Source organism: Nuphar pumila, chromosome 15, assembly GCF_984573655.1.
Source record: "Nuphar pumila chromosome 15, dmNupPumi1.hap1.1, whole genome shotgun sequence".
Classification (NCBI taxonomy): Eukaryota; Viridiplantae; Streptophyta; class Magnoliopsida; order Nymphaeales; family Nymphaeaceae; genus Nuphar; species Nuphar pumila.
The window spans coordinates 18,882,216-18,905,021 of NC_143263.1; the positions used below are offsets into that span (position 1 = coordinate 18,882,216).

At 39.8% G+C, this 22,806-nt stretch overlaps 1 protein-coding gene across 5 annotated transcripts in view; it reads right to left on the minus strand.

Annotated features, from left to right (window-relative positions):
• LOC149814703 (alpha,alpha-trehalose-phosphate synthase [UDP-forming] 1-like) overlaps positions 1-22,806 on the minus strand; it is a 74,838-nt gene that overhangs the window by 45,660 nt on the left and 6,372 nt on the right. For 2 of the 5 annotated variants that reach the window (XM_089990345.1, XM_089990348.1), the window contains exons 2-4: positions 14,342-14,806; positions 13,557-13,654; positions 12,992-13,380 (exon numbers count right to left, since the gene is read on the minus strand). In XM_089990345.1, coding sequence (XP_089846471.1) covers positions 12,992-13,380; positions 13,557-13,654; positions 14,342-14,717 — 863 coding nt within the window. In that variant the 5' untranslated portion in view covers positions 14,718-14,806. The other 3 variants (XM_089990344.1, XM_089990349.1, XM_089990347.1) reach the window with 3 other exon arrangements.

Consider the following 22,806-nt stretch of genomic DNA (forward strand, 5'->3'; position numbering starts at 1 on the left):
TTCACAGAAGAGGCAATAAAAAGTTGAAAACAGATCTTGCATTTTTTCAGTTGTCTCCATTAACATGAACACAAGAAGCTATATATAGAACAAATAAAACACAATAAGGATGGGTCTTACAAGTACACAGTCAACCAATTCTCCTGATCGCCTTGAACTATTTTAGACAACTGGGATAATGTAGAAGAAAAAGTACACTGTCTGGCAATATCTCAGACACCTATTTCTAAGTCCCCCCACCGGAAGGGGCTGTCCCGGTTCAACCAACCAATGGGACAAGTGATCTGCTTTAACCAGGAGAAAACCCAGCCAGCCAAATTTCAGTGCAGGGACACTTGGCCTTCATTTTTTGAGGCTTTCCCCACCCACATGCCTATTTATCCAAATCACTTCCATATGGAGAAAAATGAGTTTACCATGTTCCATCAATAGTACACAACCTAAGCTGATTTTCATGGACCATGCTCCACTTGGTGAATCATGCAGTCCTGATGTGCCAAGAGGACAGGCAAATCTGTCAGTCCTATGGTCCATTTGAAGGTGGGTTACCATGCGGAATTCACATTACAAAGGCAAACTTGACAGCATGAAAGAGTCATCCTTGACTGGGAAAATACATGTTCCTAACCCTAAGTACATTGTTCTTATTGACATGATATGCATGACTGGATTTGATCATGTTGAACCATCATTGCCTGAAGAGAAAACAACTATACTGGATAAGAGTTGAGAAACCTCCCTCCTTATTGTACTAAAGCATGTTAAGTTTACACACACACACACGTGTATGTGTATATATATATATATATATATATATATATATAATGTATATTTTATTTATAATGATGTAATAGGTAAGTACCCATGAGGGGTATTTTGCTCATTTCAGTCCTTGTAATAGGTTGTGACTGTAATGAAATATGCGGAAAGACAAAGAGTGCATTAAGCACTTACAACATTCACTAATGAACAAACAAAAGGGGTAACACCCAAACCCACAAGAGACAACACAACATAAAAATATAAATGTCTCTTATTGGAAAGAGAGAGAGCTCTCTAGAGTGAAGAATACAAGAGGGGTTCACCCCTATATATACACAAAAAAGAGGAGAGGAGGGGTGGCCTTAGGCCTTAAAAGGAGAGCCACCTAGAGGGCTCCCCATGGAGTCATTGGGGGCCCCATCGACTCCATGGTGGGGCCCCTTATGTGGCTGGAAATAAAACAAAAAATATAAAAAATAAAGTGCAAAATAATTACAAAAAGAAAAACAAAAATGACAAGTACCCCTATCGGGTACTTGTGAAATGTCTAAAATACCCCTAGTGGGTATACTTAGACAATCTATATATATATATATATATATAAATATAGATATATAGATTACATATGTATTTTAACACCCTCCCTCAAGCTTTACGGGGATATAACTGAAAGCTTGTTAAGAAGAAGCAAGAAACGAGGAGCAGCAAGGGCTTTAGTGAAGAAGTCCGCCAACTGGTACTCGAATGTGACGTAAGGAAGTGTTATGGTTCCTCTTACGAATTCATCACGTACATAATGGCAGTCCATCTCAATATGCTTAGTACGCTCGTGGAAGGTGTGATTGCTTGCGATATAAATTGCGCTTTTGTTGTCACTACACATCTTCGAAGGAGTAGAGATGACAATGCTCATATCACTGAGAAGACTTCTTAGCCACACAAGTTCCATGGTTGTAGTGGCCATAGCTCGATATTCCACTTCCGTTGAGGATAAGGAAACTTTGTGTTCTTCTTGCATCTCCAAGAAATCATAGTCACCTAAAAAAACACAGAAACCCGTAGTTGAGACTCGGTCATTGGGATTTCCTCCCCAGTCCGCATCAATTAAGCAATTAAATCAAGTGATGAGGAGGAGGAAAGAAAAACTCCCTTAGTTATGGTGTTCTTGATGTATCTGACGATCCTTAAGACTGCACTCATGTGCACGGTTGTAGGTGCATATTGAAACTGACTGACTGAGTGGACGGCATGAGCTATGTCTGGCCGAGTGATGGATAAGTAGGTTAGCGATCCAACAAGTTGTCGATAGGGAGTAGGATCCTCGAGAGGTGTTCCATCTTCCATCCTTAACTTCACATTGATGACTTCAGGGGTTTCTATATTCTTATCAACGGAGATACCAGACTTGGAACAAATGTCCGCAGCAAGTTTCATCTGAGAGAGAATGTACCCTCGAGGAGAGTACGCCACTTCAATTCCTAAAAAATATCTTAAGAAACCAAGGTCAGACATGTCAAAATTTTCTTTTAAAACTTTTTTAATATTATTAATTCATTGCTCATCACTTCCAGTGATGATCATATCATCAACATAAAGTAGTAAAATAACTACTGAAGACCCTGCATTTTTCACAAACAAAGCAGTGTCAGTATAACATGAACGAAAATTCAAACTAGTCATTACATTACTAAATCTATCATGTCAAGCCTTTGGGGCTTGTTTTAAACCATATAATGCCTTTTTAAGTTTGAGAATTTTATCTTTACCAATATATACTCCTGGTGGGGGATCCATGTAAACTTCTTCATTTAATTCGTCATTTAGGAATGCATTCTTAACATCTAGTTGATAGATGGGCCATTTTTTGACTGACGCAATGGCAATAAGAGTCCTAACACTAGTCATCCTAGCTACAGGTACGAAGGTTTCTTCATAATCTATACCATATTCTTGAGCATATCCTTTAGCTACTAATCGGGCTTTATAACGTTTTAATGAACCATCACTTTTAGTTTTAATTTTGAAGACCCATCTACATCCAATCGATTTCTTTCCAGTGGGTAACGAAGTTATTTCCCAAGTTTTTGCCTTTTCAAGGGCACTAAGCTCTAAGTTCATGGCTTCAACCTATTGGGGAATGTTTTTTGCCTCATTATAGTGTGAAGGTTCATGAAAAGAGTGCAATGCAATTAGACATGCTCTATACCTAGGCGTTAGAGACTCATAGGAAACAAACCTATTAGGAGGATTGGAGATTCGACTGGATCTCCTTAAAGAGGTTTCTTCTATGTTGGATCCTTGAAAGTATCTTTCTAAGGCGCTCATTTGAGCTTGTTGACCACGCCTAACATAAGTTTGGATTGGTCTATCACTTTCATCTACAACATTGTCAAGAGGAACATCCTCTAGGTCATTCAAAGACTCATTAGAGATTTCCTCTTCTTGAGGAGTCTCATCTTCTTGAGGAGTCTCATCTTCTTGAGAGAGAAGATCAAATAAAAAAGCATATTCACTTTCGTCAATATCTTTAGTTTTCATAAAACCATTTTCATTTTCCCGCTGCCAATAGACTTTGAAATCTGTATCGGATCTAACAAAAACATGCTTCACGCTGCCAGCGAAAACACCAAAGCATAAATACAGATGACAACATCTGTTTCACGCTGCCAATAAACTTTGAAATCTGTATCGGATCTAACAAAAAACATATTTCACGCTGCCAGCGAAAACCTTAAGTTCAGTGTCTGCTACTCTGCTTCACGACGTTTGCGCAACATCCATACCACTCACCAGATCGGGAACCCATAGATTCATCACGACTTGTAGATCTGATTACAGATCAGAGTTATGACATTTGTCATACTACAAATCTGTTATCAGATCTGTACCAACAAAAGGGAAAGACTTACCCGATCTTCTGCAGACGATCTGTTCAAAAAAAATCCAGAAATCACCTTCACGCGATCAGCCTTCACACGTTTTGCCTTTACGCAATCACCTTTACGCCCGATCTTCTTCACGAGCTCTGCCTTCACACGTTCCCAAGAACGTACAGCTTTGATACCATGTTGAATACCGAGAGAGAGAGAGAGAGAGAAACGATACTTTAATTTAGGGCTAATCTCTTGTTTAAATAGAGATTAACCAAAACAGAAAAATTACATTTAAGTCCCTTAATATTTCTAAAATATTAGAAACAACCTTAAGCATGGATAAAACCTTAATCAGTCGACTTATCTTAACAACTTTAAATCCCAGCTTACCCATCTTTTTATGCGAATAAAGGATAACGCAAAGTATGAATAACGAATAGTCTGAACAACGAAATTCATCATGGATTCCCTTAGCATCCTAGCCAACGCAATTCAAAGTCAAGTTCGTGCCTAGAGGGATCAAACTGCATCCACTGAGACAAACCATCATCATAACATCATCACTTATAAAAAAAATTAAAACAAGATCCCCCGACCTTCGCTAGCAAGGTTGATCCTGAGCTCGCCGAAAACTATGTTGAGGAGATCGAGCGAGCTTTTCAAGTACTATAGGTACCCAAAGAGAAGAAGACTATTTTCAATACTTATCGGCTTAAGGATAACGTTCGAAAATGGTGGGACGTGACCCGGGGTATCTATTTCTTGAGAGCGACAGTTATTCCTTGGGAAGCTTTTACATAGTGCCTTTCTGGCAAACTATTTTCTCCCATATGCACGAGACAAAAAGAAGATAGAATTTTTAGAGTTATGCCAAGGTAACTCAAGTCTGGTGGATTACACCACGAGATTTCAGAACTTGGAATGATATTGCTCTAGCCTGTTCACAGATGATCGCGAGCGGACTGAAAAATTCATTCAGGGACTAAAGGAAAGACTCCATCACCGAGTCCTAACGAGTATGCCCTCAACTTTCTCTGCAGCTATTGCAGCAGCCATTCTTTTAAATGATGATTAAGAGTGAGTTAAGGGTAGACAAGACAGAAAATCTGTTGAGGAAGCAACAAACGACAACTTGTTGATGGCAAAATACAGAGACCTCATTCAAGAAGTAAAATCAAGATAGAGGAATTGAGCTACAACAACAGCCAAATCAATCATGCACAAAGTGCAACTATGTTTATCTTGGACAGTCATGCCCAAGACACACTGGAGGCTGTCTATATTGCAGAAAGATAGGCCATTACGTCTGAGAATGTCGCAAGAAGGTGACAGATTGGCAGAGACAAATTGCAGGTGAAAGTCAACAGCAACAACAACTTCAGCAGCAACAACAAAAATTAGTGGTAGGTCGTGTCTATGCGTAGACACACAAATAGTGAGTAGACACACAAATAGTCGTAGGTTGAGACTTTTTGTGATACAGTAAAATTGTGAACTTTTTCAAACAAAATTAAATCAATGAAATCACGTATAAATTTTGTTCAACCAAGTGGTTAACGCAAAACTTTTCCCAGGAACTCATTGTGAGTTGTCTTGACCACTTTAAGAGCTTATATCTTTAGGTTTACACAAAGAGTGTGTGCATCTTCCTTAACCCTGATTAACTTAGATTATGATCTTTGCAAATAACCTTTGAAGAAAATTTTGAGGACGAAATTCTTTTAAGAGGGCTAGAATATAAAATTCTACATGGTTCTTTAAAAAAAAATGGATCCATGTTGGATCCGACCTGATCCGGATGAGATGTCGACTTACCAATCGACATCCCCCTCCCCCCTGGGGTCTATTTAAACCTCCTAAAGGGGGTTACTTTTTTAACTAAACCCTGGCCTCGACTCCCGCCCCGCATCTCTCTCCCCAACTCTCACTCTCTCCCCTCTACGTACCTCTCTCACCCCCCCAACCCTCATCTCTTCCTATCTCTCTCTCTCTCACTCACGACGAAGGCCCCACCCCCCCCCACTATCACTCTCTCTTTCCCTCACAGGAACCCCGACACCCCCATCTCTCTCGCTCTTCTTGGCTAATCCCACACACCACCTCGCCAAGACCACCTTGTTGGAGCCTCTCCAACCTGTAAGTTTTCTCTCTTAATCTCCCTCTCGCTTGGTTTGGCCGGATGGAGGGGTCGAACCACCTCCACCCCCTCATTTATCTCTCTCCCTCTCGCATGGTTTGGCTGGATGGAGGGGTTGAGCCACCTCCACCCGACACCCACCCCTTTTTCTTTTTCTCCCTAGGGATGGCAGCACCAGTAGTGCTGTTGTTGCCGTTCGGTGGCTGGCCGGAGGGGCTGGCTAATGCCGCCTCCTCCCACTGCCACCACAGTTCTTTTTCGGTTGGCCACTGCCACTACCTCTTCCCTTCATGTATTTTTTTCGTCAGCAAACACAGAGCCACCGACAACAGTGGCTCTAGCTCGCCAAGAGAGAGGGTGTCGAGCACCTTCTCCTTTTTCCCTTCTCTGGCAAGATCGGCAGCAGCCAGAGGCTACTTCCATCTTTCCAAAAGGTGCAATCGAAGAGAGGGCCTGATGCCCCTCCCTCCTACCCCTCTGGCTGAAAAGAGGATAGGTGCTACCTGTGCATGCCTCCTCTTTTTCTTTTCTTTCTTTAACAAACCTCTGGGTTTTAACCTACAACATCCTGGCACAGGGATGGGACCAAGCCAGGCTCGGCCTGACGACCCAGCCCACCCACTTCCCTCAGTTTGCTTAGCCTGTCGAGCTGAGCTCAGTTGGAACCGAGCTCAGCTTGGTCTATGCTTTCAGACCGAGCCGGTTCAGTTGGTAAATTGAGCCTGGCTCGGTCATGCTCTACCCCCTTCTTGGCCCGAACCCGGATCAGTCAAGAGACAGCTTAGGGTTGCCTCTTACTTGGCTCAACCAAGCTAAGTTCGCCAAGCGCCGAACTCAGCACAATCCATCTTTTTCAGAACAGAGTTCGATTAGGTCAAACCGAGTTCAGCTCGATCAAACCTAGTCAACTCGGTTCCCTATCAAACCAACTTCTTATGCCTCGTTATGCTTGGCTCGGCTTGACTAGCGAAGCTGGCTTGATTTCTTGTACCGAGCCCAGCTCAGTCCGGTCGGCTCGAACTGGGTTCGAGTTTGACCCTTGCGACACAATCGTTGCCTCGTCCGCTAAAATAAGGTTTTAACATCATTCTTTATGTAGCACATAGAATCCTTTTTAGAGCTCCACACGAGCACAATGGACGAGACACACTTACTATGGCACAAGCCTTTAAGAACCTAAGCTCAAAATCATCAGAGATTCGGACCATCTCCGATGTAGGGAAAAGTAGCATAAAAGAACAATGTCAGAATACTTCTAATTTATACGTATTATGTTTACGTTATATATATACACACACTTATTTTACGTTATATATATATATATATGTTTTTAACTCAAGGATGCAGTTTTGTGTATTCTTGTCCATTTTAAATTACGTCATTTACTTTGTCATTGGGCTGCAATGTGCACAAGCTCTAGCTTTCTATAATTTATTTAGCTCGATATGTGGTTTCACACATTGAGCTCTGCTTTATGTCATTTACTTTGTCGTCGCGCTGTAATATGCAAAGGCTCTTGTTTACGCAATTTACTTAGCCCGATATACAGTTTCGTACATCGGGCATCGTTAACGCAATTTATTTAGCTCGATGTGTGATTTCACACATCGGGCTTTGCTTTATGTTATTTACTTTGCCGTCGCACTGTAATGTGCATAGGCTTATGCTTTAATATATATTCTTTATACATATATAATATTATAAAGTATGTAGTTTTGTGTACTTCTACCTACTTCAGATTACGCTAGTATGTATTCAAAGCCGTAAATTTGAAAGAACAAGTCAAGGGACCTTAAAGAATTCTCTCTCGGTCATAGGTCGTTCCCTTTGGAGTGGACTCAGCTAGTTGTCTGGGGTATCAAAATACATAGAATAACAAACCCCCGAACAGTCTCAGTTGTTTCTACGTTTATCCTATACATACCCACAAGTCAGTTAATTATCGAAACAAGATTACCATGATCATTTTACTTACTATAAAATTGCACATCATGAAAGAAATAATGCATATGTTAGTAAGAAATAATGCATATGTTAGTCTTGATCTGATTTTTGATATCTATGCACCTACCAGGCTTTCATAATTCTGACCCATTTTATGGGATACAGGTGATGATTAGGTTGATGTGGCAGGCGATGGTGCGATGGTGCGATGATGTGATGATATGAAGATCTTACTCTTTCTCTGTTGTTTCGCTCCTGAGTACGTTTTATAATTTTGTATAAGGGCTTCTTTTAAAATTCTTCTTTTTTTGTAAACTTTAATTATCAAAAACCTTGTTTTGAATCTATGTGGTTTTAATGATTGTATGAAAATACAAATCCATTGTGTACAGGAAAGTTTACCTATAATGATCTCAAGGTTCGTTGACTTGTTCTTTCAAACCACTGTTTTTCGCTGAACTACCATTTTAAACTCTAAAAAAGGATTGATTGCAAAGATTTAAATTTTTTCAAAAAAATAGAAGTTCGAGATTTTGGAGCGTTAAAATGAGTGAGGAGTCTTCTTACATGATCCCCGCTTCAACACCGAGAATGTCGAACGCCTGCATGGTTTCTACTTTGCAGATTAAGAGGGACCTCCAACGCAGCGATCAAACATTTCTAGTTGTTGTGCGAGAAGAAGAAGAGAAGTCTCCTGAAGACGTACCATTACCTATTGTTACAATATTGGAAGAATTTTGAGAGATGATGCCCCAAGAGTTGCCAAAAAACTTGCCGTCGCGAAGAGAAGTGGATCATCAAATAGAGTTGGTGCCAGGTGCCAGACCTCCCACAATGATGCCATACAGAATGGCTCCGCTCGAATTGGCAAAACTTAGAAGGCAACTGGACGAAATATTGGCGATTGGAAACATCCAGCCATCAAAGGCCCCATTCGGAGCTCCTGTGTTGTTTCAGGCCAAACATGATTGGTCCAAAAGGTTGTGTGTGGACTATAAGGCACTCAATAAACTGACTGTCAAGAACAAATATCTCTTGCCCCTAATTGCATATTTGTTCGACTAGTTAGGGAAAGCTCAATTTTTCTCAAAATTGGATTTGAGATCGAGATATTGGCAAGTCAGGATTGCGAAGGGACATGAGGCCAAGACTACTTGTGTTACGCGATATGGTGCTTTTGAGTTTTTAGTGATGCCCTTTGGTTTAACGAATGCACCTACAACTTTCTCTACGATGATGAACCTGATATTTTATCCTTATATTGATTGCTTTGTGATCGTATATCTGAATGATTTCGTTGTTTATAGTCAAAACATGGAGGAACACGTGCAACATCTACGCATGGTGTTTCAGATTCTGAAGAACAACGATTTGTATGTCAAAAGAGAAAAGTGTATGTTTGGCCAGGAAGAGAACAATTTTTTGGGCCATGTGGTTAGAAAGGGCTGTCTAAGGATGGACAGACAAAAAGTAAGAGCTATTCAGGATTGAGGAATTCCAACCAAGGTCCCCGAGCTCCGATCCTTTTTGGGTCTAGCAAACTATTATCATCATTTCATGAAAGGATATTCAGCTATTGCGGCACCTCTAACAGAATTGTTGAAGGACAAAAAGTGGGATTGGCAAGAAGAATGTCAGAGAGCATTCAAGACTCTTAAGGATGTCATGGCAAAAGAACCGATATTGCAGTTGCCGAACCAGGAAAAACCATTTGAAGTATACACAAATGCGTCTGATTTTGCCATTAGAGACGTATTTATGCAAGACGGTCGTCCTATCGCTTTCGAGAGTCGAAAGTTGAACAATGTTGAATAGCGATATACGGTCTATGTCACATGGGTGCGGGTGTGGGGGTACGGCATTTTCAAAAAACTTGGGTGCGGGGGTGCGGCAAAAAAATAATATATATATATATATATAAAGTCCAAAAGTTGGACATGGCAAAAAAATAATATATATATATATAAAGTCCAAAAGTTGGACATAAATGACCCTGGGTGCGGTCAACGCACCCAGGGTCAGCTGTCTCATCTCTCTGAGGGCTTAAGCTATCTCAACCCATGATTTTACAAAAAAAAAAAAATCGGACCCGGACCGGAACAGAGTCCGGGGAAAACCGAGTTTTCCATTTAAAAAAAACTTTTTAACGCCTGCGCAGCTGCGGGCCTTCATTTTTTTTCCCCCTTTGCTAATAAGGGAAACCCCTTTGGGGTTTCCCGATTTGCGTCCTCCCATGCCCTTTAAATCACGCAAGGGTGAGGGGGAAGCCCTCACCCCTGCGCTCCTTCTCCTCTCCCTCTCGATTGTGCACTCTCTCTAGCTCTTGGCGTGCGACTGAACCCCGACGCTGACGACGACGTCGGCTCTCTCTCAGGTACGCATCTCCTTCTCCCCTTCTCTTCTTCTTCTTTTCTTATTCGTCTCCTTCTTCTGTTTGCCGAAGGGACGGCAGGAGGCCGACGACTCCCTGTCGTGCCCTCCCCCTTTCTCTCTGCGTTCGTAGGAAGGTCGGCACCCCCCTGCCGCGTCCTTCCCCTCTCTCTCTCTCTGCATTCGTCGGAAGAAAAGTTTAGACTCGAGAGATTTTTTTGTTTAAAAATTGAACACAAATGACCTTGGGTGCATTGACCGCACCCAGGGTCCCATTGACCGCACCGGGTGCTGCACCCGCATCGCATCGCGTCGACGCGGGTGCGGCACCCAATTTGCCGAGTCCCTGTGACATTGTATACAGTACATGAAAGGGAGATGACCGTCATCGTACACTGCTTACGCACCTAGAGGCATTACCAACTGGGTTCAATGTTCGTTATCTACACTGACAACGTTGTCATGAGCTATTTCCAGACACAGAAAAAGCTTAGTCCTAAACAAGCTCAGTGGTAGGAATTATTAGCTGAGTTTAACATGATTTTGGAGTACAAACCCGAAAAAACCAACGTAGTGGCAGACACATTAAGTAGGAAGGCCAGGTTAGCAGCCTTGATTGAAGATAAGAGTGAGGGTACCGAACCTTGAAGTCACCTTCTCGACAGGATTCGAGAGGGCTTATGAGAAGACCCTGAGGAAAAGACAAGGAGATTTTGAGAACAATAAGAATTCTTGATGACAACTAGGAATCGAGTATATGTACCCGAATAGGGATCCTTACGCCAAGAGATACTGAAGGGGTGTCATGATTCTTCCTGGGCAGGACATCTAGGGCAAGAAAGGACCTTTGCGTTGATGAAATGGGTTTATTATTGAACTCAAATATGCGATAACATAGACGGCTACGTACGCACCTGTTTGATCTGTCAAAAGGACAAGGCCATGAAACAGAAGATTGGGAGAGTATTAGAACTTCTCACCATTCCAAATGGACCTTGGGAGAGAATTTTCATGGATTTCATTGTTAGCCTGCCAAAGACTGAGGGGTGCAACATCATTTTCGTCGTGGTTGACAGGTTCTCAAAATATGAAACCTTGCGTCTGGCCCCAACAACTGTTCGGCTGAAGTTACAACTCGACTCTTCGTGAAGCATGTTAAGTATTAGGGCATCCCAGAGAGCATTATCAGTGATTGTGATGCTCAATTTACAGGTAAGTTTTAGAGAGAAGTCTTTTGGTTGTTAGGATCTGCACTGTACTTTTCTACCAGTTTTCACCCGTAGACGGGCGACCGGACTGAACGTATTAATGGGATGCTAGAAGAATACTTGAAGCACGTTGTGAGTGCAAATCAGAAAAATTGGATGGAGCTATTGGATATCGCTCAATTCTTCTATAATCTTCAAAAGAGAGAATCGCCAAAGCATAGTTCATTCGAGATCGTGACAGGGCAACAACCACAAATGCCACACTCCATAGCGGCCCAAGGTCGAGGAAAGGCGCCTTTTGCTTATCACTTTGTTAAGAACTGGCATAATCAGACTAAATTAGCAAAGGCGTTTCTACGTAAAGTTGCAAAGTAAATGAAGAAATGGGCAAATCAAAGTTGTCGACCTGGCGAATTCCGAGTCGAAGATAAAGTGTTGGTCAAGTTATACCCCAAGAGAACGGCTATCTTTCGGGGGCATCATCGAGGACTCATTTAGAAATATGATGGACCCTTTTTCATTATCCAGAGGATCAACAAGTTAGCATAAGCTAGATCTTCCTGCCAGTTTCCAAGTTCACCCCGTCTTTCACGTGTGCAATCTCGTGAAATGGAAAGAATTGCCAGAGAGCGATGCCAATTGGGAGACTCCACGCAACAATTGCCAGTTTCAGCAGTCCATCAAGGAATACCAACAACAGATCGCACTGAGGACGGCGCCAATTTAGGCGGCGTAGTGTGTTCCAGCCCACCATGTTGTCATCTTTCTTTCCTTGATACAAATACCTCTTTGGTTCTTTGTAGTGTACATAAATGACCATTGGCCTTAGATCCCCCGTGTACTACAATGGTAACGGTCCCCCCCCCCTCTCTCTCTGTAAATCTTGAAACTTATCAAGAAGAGTTGATTTCTTTTTTTATCTCTCTGTTGCTCTCGCTTACTCCCTTTGAGATTGTGCGTGCTCTGTTGTGATTATGCACCCTAGTGCAGGGTGTTCGCGTTGGTTCCTTGGCTCGAAAGGCTGACCTGGTTGGAATCACCAGGTGTCGCACAGTACTTCCAGATAAGCCCGTGACAACAGTGGTGCCTCTTATAGCACGACATCATAATCGCGAGGTTCTTTACTTTAGGCACAGAATTATGCTGCACAACCCAGCATTCAAAAGTATGTCAGAATGCATTTTAGTATCGCAGCATGTGTTTTTGGGCCTTTTTGACCCGTGATCCACAACCAATGAAACCCTTGGTATTCATTATGTTTTCCCCAAAGTTTCATAATTGTCGCTTCTCATGACCTTTCTTATCTGTGTGCCAATTTTGTTTTTGTGTCAACACTATTCCTATCAGAAGGATTGATCACGTATCCTTGAATAAGAAAACTAAGTCAGGGTTCCAGTTTCGACTCTACCATTTGGATATACAATTAATCAACAATGAACAATTTGTGTCCTTGTCACACATGACAGGTGGATGATCACAGACAATGCAAACAAGTTCCTAAGAAGGCAAGACAGACATTTGCTTTTGAAATTCCAATAACATGGATATTGGAAACACAACAAAGACTAGATTGAACAAGATCTGAACAAAGCTTGAAATTGCCTTATATAAAGAACAAAAGATGCACAAAAATTAAAACAAAAATGCCTCACACAAAATAAAGTAGTGAATAATTTTTTTGTGCATGTATTTCTTACCCAACTAAATCAGCAGCAAGAACAGATCTTAGTAGCTCTGAACGGGATGGCAATGTCCTGTGGATCTCAGACGAAGGAAAAGGAGTATGAAGGAACCAACCAACTTTCATCTTGCTGTTCCGCTCCTTTAAGCATTTAGGAAGAAACATCAGATGATAATCATGGCACCATACCACGTCTCCTTCTTGATAATGCTCATTTACCACATCAGCAAACATTTGGTTGGCCTTCTTATATGCATCAAACTGAGATTGGAAACTGCGAGTGGTAGCAAGTCGGTCCTCTTGAGGAAGCCCAAGGTAGTGAAACAGAGGCCATAAAATGTTGTTGCAGTAACCATTATAATATTGGTGGACTATGTCCTCATCAAGAAAAACAGGTATACACCTCTGCATCCATCATGAAAAAATTTGTGAAAGCTCAAGATTCAGAATAATTGCCTCAGGCAAGAAATATTTCACAATGGTAATCCTCATCTAATCAAAACAGAAGTAAAAAAACAAGAATCGTCTCTAATAACCCAAATGCAGAAACCACACAAAAGAAAATATCTTCTTTTGGGTACCTTCTCTGCTAATGCTTTGGTGAGCGCCTTCTGACCATTTTCATCTGGCACATTGACACCAGCCCATCCGATCCACTTGGCTTCAAACTGCTTCACACCTACAATGCAAGCATTCAGAAAGGATGTAATCTTTACAAAGAAGGCAACAGACAGTAAAAGGGTTTCACCTGAAAGAAAAATAAAAAAAAAGCAGAAGAAAAAGAAGGGAAACCAAGTATAGCATTCTAGCAAAGCCTTGGAAGTTAATGTTGCAAACGCATTTTCAAACTGGACCAATTTCAATCTCGAGTAATGAACTATCATATGAAACAATTCTATGTTGCTTTAAAAGCAAATAATTCAAGATTTCAATATAAATGAGCAAGCACTATACTTAAGAGACATTTTTTTCCTTAAAACATGTTTCTTGGTTTATGGTTTTGTCATTTTCTCAAAGATGGTAATGAACAGAACAAAGGTTTTACCTGAAAAAGAAAAACAAAAGAAAAAAAAAGGAGGGGCGCAAGAAACAAAGCATGGCGCGTTAATGTTGCAAACGCACCGCCAAAGTCGAGGCAATTTCCATTTCGAGTAATGAACTATCGTATGAAACAATTCTGCGTTGCTCTAAAAGCAAATAAGTCAAGATTTCAATATAAATGAACAAGCATTATACTAGAGAGATTTTTCTTAAAAAATGTTTCTTGGTTTCTGATTTTGTACCAGCCCAAAACTGAAGAACAAAAAAGAAGAAGAAAGAAAAGAAAAGGACACCATTTGAATTGATCAGTACAGAATTCCCTTACCAAGAAGAGCACTGACCAGACCACCAGCACTGATCTCCAACGACCATGAATCCTCTCCTTTCCTGATTGCAGATACCGGAAGCCGGTTAGCCACCACCAACAACCTCTGTTTCACAGGCCTTCCATCTTCGCTTCCGCACCTCTCACCATACGAATTTGCCACTGCAGCCGCCACCGCTTCCAGCAATTCATCATCATAGTCGTTATTCCCGCTCACGGTCGCCTCATTCTCCACTACACCATTCTCGCACCGATCGAGATTCTCATCCCCCAAATTATTTCCTCTGTTAATTTTCCTCAATCCTCTTTCTCTCAACAGCCTCTCCAGTCTAGAGGTAGGGACACCGGGGTTGCGGTTGTAGTTGCTCCCCGGCATAGGCGCAAACCTTTCACGGAGCCTCACCAGGTGTCAATAGAGAAACACAACTCTGGCCTATTGCTTCGACAGAGAAATGAATGACCTCCCTGCATTCACATCAGAATCTGATTACAGGTTCAGGAAAACCATCACAAGGCAACTACAGTATGTATATTTAGACTTCCCACGGCCGAAATCTCATTCTCACCGATCAAGAATAACTACATATGGACGACAGGCCGAAATTCTCGCGAGGGGATTCAATAGAAGAGAATATTATAATATAACAAGTACAATAACAGTCAACAGTAGAGTTCGCACGGAATTTATACAATCAAAAAGAAGCTTTTTAACATTTCTTCATCACATCAACAGCCATGACAGTATGTACCATTGAGTTAAAAAAGAAAAGGGAAAGGAAGTTGGGGACGGGATAAACCACGAAACCAGATATATAAAATTATGGGAAAAACTAACCAAACGAAAAACATGGTATAGCCACAGATAGGAAAGAATTAAAACGCCCGTGTTTGCGCTTCTGACCAAAGTACTCCTGCCATTAAACCATAAAAGAAAAGTGTGCCTTTAGTTTTTGTCATAATCGTCAAAGATATAATCAAACGGACGCTCTTCACGAGTTTCTATTTTCTTCAGACCTCGTAAAGCCAAAAGTTGGTGCGCATGTTTCCACTAATGTGAATTTTCTAGAGCCACAATTTGCCTCAGTTTGCATCTGCCAAACAGCAAATTATTTTATGCACGCCGGTTTGCCGTTTTCTTCTTTCGGCAGTGTCAGTGGGTTGTGGTGGTGGGTCTCTTTTTTAAATTTCTTTCGAAAGTAGACAACCTCAAAGGCTCTTGCATTAAGAACCAAGAATACCATGATTCACCAAACCGAGTTCGCTGCATTTTCTGTCGCTAAAGCAAGATGAGTAAGAACAAGTACCATATTATGACATCCATTAAGCAAGAAGACGGAAAGGAGGCGGCATCCTTTGTTATCATATATATGAATGTAACAAAATGAATACAAAGGAAAAATAGCAAGAAAACAAATGGGTTATCTTTTTTTTTTTTAGAGCTAAGATAGAAAGGATTCCGAAATGCACCCAGATTTACACACACCCCGTCATCCAACTTGGGCGAAGACATACCTGAATAGCTGTCATTTCTTTTATGAAAGGAAAGCCACTTGGAGCGGATATTTTGCATTGTTGTGGTCAGAAGTCTCAGATAGAGAAAAGGAAAAATAAAAGGAGGGGAAAAAGAAAAAAAGAAAAAGAAGCTTCGCGTCTAGATGCAAACAGAGATAATGCATATGGAGTGAAGACGCGGTTGTATCCCTTTGAAAGGCTGTCCATACACGAACTTTGCACCGTTTTGCTCTTTTAAGAGCGCGAGATACTGTTTAGCGCCATGCAGATTCCAATTCCACGTGCTAAACCAGACAAAAGACGAGTAGATGGACACCGGTGCAAAGCGTTCTGTTGGAGCAAAGTATTGACCATTGACAACGATGCATTCTGCAATCTTGGATTTTGATTCAGATGAAAAAAGATAAAACCAAACCCGGATCCGACTAGCTTAAAACCACGTATTTGCACTTAAACGGGTAGGGTTTTAGTAGGATTCCGGTTTGGGTTTGAATGGAAAACTTAATACCAAACTTGGATCCGATTATTAATCAGATTCAGATTTGGCTACCAAACCCGCTTAATGAACTCAGAATTGGGTCAGGTATCGGGTTGAACCCGAACCCTTTACATCCCTACCCCTGAAATCCTTTTTTAACAGATGCAAACACTTCGGATGTGGAACAGCTAAATGTATGTTGATTCAGATCAGAATAGTCAGATACGAAACTGCCAAAATTACGAAACGCCAATCCTGAATCCAACCCACTTGCATCCATGATCGACCCTCAAAGAAAATTGCAACTCATTTACAACCGAATCTTGCATTTAACCTATTTTAGATTTGGATACCCTGTAACCTTAATCTGAAAGTAGGTCTCATATAAAGCAGCCGAACAAGCAGAACAGAGGGTGTTCAAGCTAAGATCATTCTTTTGGCAAGCCAAGCCGAGCTCAAGCTCATTTTGAGCCTGAGCTAAACCAGCCGAACTCCAGCTGATTCGTTTGCTCAACATTACTTTTTTAAATTTGAAATAATAATGTTTATGCTTCAAACTGGCTCATTTACAATATTAATGCGCTATTTCATGGCTGCAAGTAATATTATTTGAACCATCATATTTCATGGCTGTAAGCTTATTGCTTGCAGCAAAATACTTCAACCATCAATGCTCTATAGTAAAAATTGAGGTAAATTATATTTATTTCTAAGTGACAAGCTTACACGAGCTGAGCCGAGCAGAGCACCCATTGTTCATGTTCGGTCTTGTTGAGCTTATTTTACAAGTTTGAACGAGCTCTTTAAGCCAAAACCATGAGCGGCAGGTCTCATTTCCCAGCCCTAACTGAAAGTAGTGAGCAAGAGCTTCTCAATTTTACTAGACTTCCAACAGGATAGCCCAATAATGGTATATGTGATAAATAGCAGTAATAACCGAAAGCAAAAGTGAAGGTAAACTTTTATTAGTACTCATGCCTCTGGAAACACTGACCCTTTTATCATCACTCTTCTTCAATGGGTGTCACATCCTAAAAAACAAACCTGTTCGTTAGTCTACTCGTGCTCAATGTTCCAGTGATACGGTTTTGCAGTTTTATCAACATGTTGCCGCCAAGGGCAGCTTAGTCTTTTTCATTGAAAGATGTGAGCATCATCAAGACCACAAAAGTCCGTACACGGTACACAAAAGTAAAATCTGCGTCCCATGACAGGATCTACTCATTTGTCCCCACTTTTGCAAAATCACCAACCATGTTGGTAATCTAGCAAAATCTCGATAAAATAAATCGAAGCATTGATATTGCTCGCTCTGTCGACCGTGTCAATGGGTCGGGTCTGATCCAGACCCAACCCGTACCAAACCCTATAGGTTTAGGGTTTGGTGATAAATAAGAAGTGGCCATTAGAATCCGGTGCCGGTCCGATTAATATATGGTGTCCTGTATGGTTTGTGAAATTTCATACCTGAGTTCTAATTATGATCGGTGTTTTTTTCAATATAAAAATGATAAAAGAATAATATTTTACCAGTCTAGTTTATGTAATTCTTATAGGATCCATGTATGGTTTCTCTTATGGTGGGTCCAATTAGACCCAAGTGTGGACCCGATATCATCATCTCAATTCAAGTTTGGGTCCCGTCCCCTCTCCTCTCCACGTGTCTCTCCTTCTCTCCCCTCTCTATGAAAATCCCCCTTCCAGTCGTCTGGCGTATAATCGGCATCCTTCTAGCATGTCCCTCTCTCTCCCTCTCTCTTTGCGTCCAAGCTGTCAGTACAATATAAATCAAATACTGAACACAAGGAACACAACTTCTTGTAGAGACGAAACAAACACTAACCAAAGTACAGTTGTTACCTAACATAAAGTGATTTGACATCTTTACCTTCCATTGCTTTATCCCACAAGGACCAAATGGTCCTTGTGTACATTGTGGACGGTGAAGATATTAAATCACTTGATCTGCTCTCACTAAAATGATAAAAAACAAATAACTATGCTTGGTGTCTGCTCCCACTGCACAAGGCTCTGTGGCATGATGATAGCCTACCTTCTCTAGGGACGAGAACATCCTAATATTGCTCCCTTAGGGTATGTTTGATGGTTTGTTAAAGAGTGGACGAAATGAACAAAAAAAGACAAAACATTCGTTCTATAACAATTGTATCAAGTGCAATGTTTGTTTGGACCTTACTTGGTTGTTGTGTTTCAAATGTTCATTGTTTGATGACGATATATTGACAACTTGGACAGTTATGGATAATAGGCCAGATTACTTTGTTTGGATTATAGAACCTGATCCACACACCATTTTACATGTTTTAACAAGTTTATTATAGATTTTTGCTTCAAAAATGGATCTCAAATTGGATTCAAATACCATAACATAAAAAAGGTTTAAAATCTAAAATCTTGAACTAGATCTAAAAACTAAAAAATGTTTAAAAATGTTCAAAACTGCTTTTCAAAATCACATTTTATGTTCAAACACATGAAATGATTTCCCTTGAGATTTTCGTCTTTTTTTTTCTTAAGTTCTTCCCCGTCTCTTTCTTAAAGAATAGGCTTCACCCACCCAACAAAAAATTGTAAAACATGAATAAGAAATAAACTGCGAATGCAAATTCAAGCAATCGAAAACCACCACATGCTCGTCCGAATATCCTCCCATCACGGAAAATAAGAATATGATTTACAATTTTAAAAGGCAAAGTAGAAATATAGCCTTTAAAACTAAGAAATTGCCCATAACCCATAATTGGTGCAATTAAAAACTAATTTTTGCCAAACAAATAATAACATAGAATCAATCAAATCCCAGAAACTAAAACCCATATAGCAAAGTCAACGGAAAACACAGGAAAATATCTGATTTTCCATAAATTTTGAATCAACTAAGGCACTGAAACACTGAAAAGACTTATAAACTTGAAATTAGCTCCAAAGAATCATGTAAATATTTCAATAAAAAGAAAAAAAATTATCAAAATCTAAAAAACAATAGACAAAAGTCCCAAAAAAGAAACCCATAAAAGCTTAAATAAAGCAAAATCTTTTAGAAATCTTTTAGAAATGCAACGGCGATCATGCTAGAAACACAGAAATGCTACGAAATCACAAATCAAATGCGAGAAAAAAAAATCTGATTTCAACAAATTTTTGCGAAAAGAAAAGGCAAGAATTACAAAGAAGAAACCCTGAAATTCAGAATGAGAAGAGATACAAAAACCCTAGAAAATTAAAGAGAGAGATGTAGAAACCTTAGAAAATTGAGAAAGTGAGAGAGAACACGAACCAGAGAAATAAGAGTGGAAGAACTTGATTCTCGCCCTCTGCCCAAACACAAAAAAGAAGAAAGCAAAGAAATAATAATTATTCTTTGGAGGGTTCTGTCACATTCACTACCCTTTGAAATATTGTAGGTATGTAATTTTAGAGGTGTTTGCAAGAACAAAGAAGAAGAAGAAGAAGAAGAAAAAGAAGAAGGGGAATCCCAACGCCACCTCCCCCCAGGCCGTTGCCTGAGGGGGAGGTGTTTGCAAGAACAAAGAAGAAGAAGAAGAAGAAAAAGAAGAAGAAGAAGAAGAAGAAGAAAAAGAAGAAGGGGAATCCCAACGCCACCTCCCCCCAGGCCGTTGCCTGAGGGGGAGGTGTTTGCAAGAATGAAGAAGAAGAAGAAGAAGGGGAATCCCAATGCCACCTCCCCCCAGACCGTTGCATGAGAGAGAGAGAGTTGGGGGACCCCTTCCCCCAACTTTTTTTTCAAAAATCGCCCATACCTCATATCCCTATTTTTTTTATAACAAGAGGGTGGAACATAAATAACGACCAATTATGGATGCGACGAATGTTGTTCTGCACATTCATTTAACACAGATGTATTACCCATATATATATATATATATATATATATATATATATATATATATATATATATATATATATATATATATATATATATATATAGGAAAACACGTAAGAGTGAACTACTTAAATGTTAGATGTGCCTCATGCATTGATTTCAGCCAATTAGTTGTGGTCGTGATTGTTGTTTTTCATTAAAAAAGTGTCTGTCGTTGATCTATGTATGATCAACGGTGAATAGTCATTTGATAAGAGTGCATGATTTGCACGTCTACTTTTATAGGCTTATATATATATATATATGCATTCTTGAGTGACAACCCTTATATCTATTGGACATCTAAAGTACGTGTAAAGCCCATTATTGTTCCTTATTGTGCTGTCAACTTTGCACCCTTACGAGGGGTTAAATGAATGCATATCGAACAATGATGATTCCTTTTTGTTAGGGAGTTTTACTATGTCATACTAGCAACTGGATTCGGTTGAGGGTCGAAAGACCTCCATCATGACGGGAGGCTCCCGTGAGATGCACTAATAGCTCTGTGGGCTCCGCTAGTGTCAAAATATAACATGCCCCTCATTTGGTGCATCTTGGGAACTTGATGCTCACTCTAATATCTGTAATGCTTATTTGATCGCGTACTTGGCTCTACGACCCTCAATTGCTTGTGTGCTCATCATAAAAAGGTGACACACCCGTCTCTCATTGGCTTAGATGCTCATACACCAAAGACTTTGTTATCACCTTGCACTATTGACCTGTTTGACTCTATTGCTTCAGACATTCTGCTTTGCTAAGCGTGTATGAGATATGCATGACCTTGATTTTGCTTTCATCAAGCTTACGTAGCTCTTTGCCTCTAAGACAAGCTTTGTGTCGCACGACCCAAGCAGCTCACCAAACTCCCTCTCCGCGTGAGACAAGAACATCGAAAAAAAAGCAATGACAAAACTAAAATATGTTTACCAACCAAATAAATTATTATAGTTTTTTTTTTACTTTTTTCAAAAAAATTACCGTACGAATGTAATCTACATGCTTTGTTTTATAGAAATAGACTCTTGGATCATCAGATTATGATGTAAAAGAAGGATCTTTTAAGGGTTGAAAATCAATGACTTTAAATTTTTATAAATATTCATGCATAAAAAATCACATTTCTTGGTCTGATTACGATGATCCATCAGTCGATTCCTAACAAATGGAACACGTTGAATTCATCAAGAAGGTTATATTTTCAAAAAACTTGTGAAAATATCGATTCATACCAGCAAACATATTACAGTTTTCTTATATATATATATATATATATATATATATATATATATATATATATATATATATATATAGAGAGAGAGAGAGAGAGAGAGAGAACTGAACATATTAGTCCTCATTTCTCGTTCTACCCTATTCTGCCCCATAGGTTTTAAGTGTTTTATGATAGGTCTGAACTGTTAGATGTGCTTAGTATCCGTTTTCATCTAGATCCTCTAATCTTCATACCATAGAATGCTGGTTGTTGCAGACTGTCTTGGAGAAGAAGCCTAACAGACCTTTTCAAGAGGAGTTGCAGTCACCTGCAAGTTTAGGTCTTCCTTCTTCTTCTCTCATAAAATATTGGAAAGAGGAGTTTCAGTTTCATGTATGCCTATAAAATATAAATATGCATGTTCTGTTATTTGATGGCTATGTACATGTTTCATCCATGCACATTCTGCTGAAAGTACCAAGATATATATGTTATCAAGCTATGGCAGGCACCTATGCCCTTCTCTGAGGGTTGAATGGCATCACGTTTATCCAAACATGGCCAAATAGAAATCTAGAAATGTCAAGAAATGTGAAGGAGTTTTTCTGTTATATATATATATATATATATATATATATATATATATATATATATATATATATATATATATATATATATATATATATATATAAAGGTCAAGAAAATGTATTTTGTTTTTTTTATGATGAAGGAACCCTCACAAAGAAACCTGGTCACTTAATGGGATGACTTCCCTGCGAGGTAAAACTCTGGGTTGAGGATATGACTACACTGCCTTACCAGTCCCAACCGTGATAAAACAATGGCAGCTCTCATGCACCTGCGGGGTTTGATTATGGGTCATGATAATTATATTAATTTTAATTTTTCTTATTCTTTTTCATTTTTTTATTTTTCTTATGCATAAGGTTTGGTTAAGATTCTCAATCTATATGTTTATACATGATCATCGATAGAATTAGAAAAGCAATACTACAATATATATATATATATATATATATATATATATAGAGAGAGAGAGAGAGAGAGAGAGAGAGAGAGAGAGAGAGATGGATACCTACAGGATAGAAAACGTACCAACCCTACCCACTAAGATTTTTTTTGGTGTTTTTTAGAAAGTCCGACCTTACAGATGTGTTCAAATTGACACTTGGATCATGCATTTTAGATGAAAAAAAAGGTATTTGAAGTCTCAAAAATGTGTGAACATTGTAGACCATTGATTTTTGAACCCTATAAAAACCTATCCATGCACCATAATCAAATGACCCAAGTGTCAATTTATAGTAAATCAATCATGCTGAGCACATCCATAA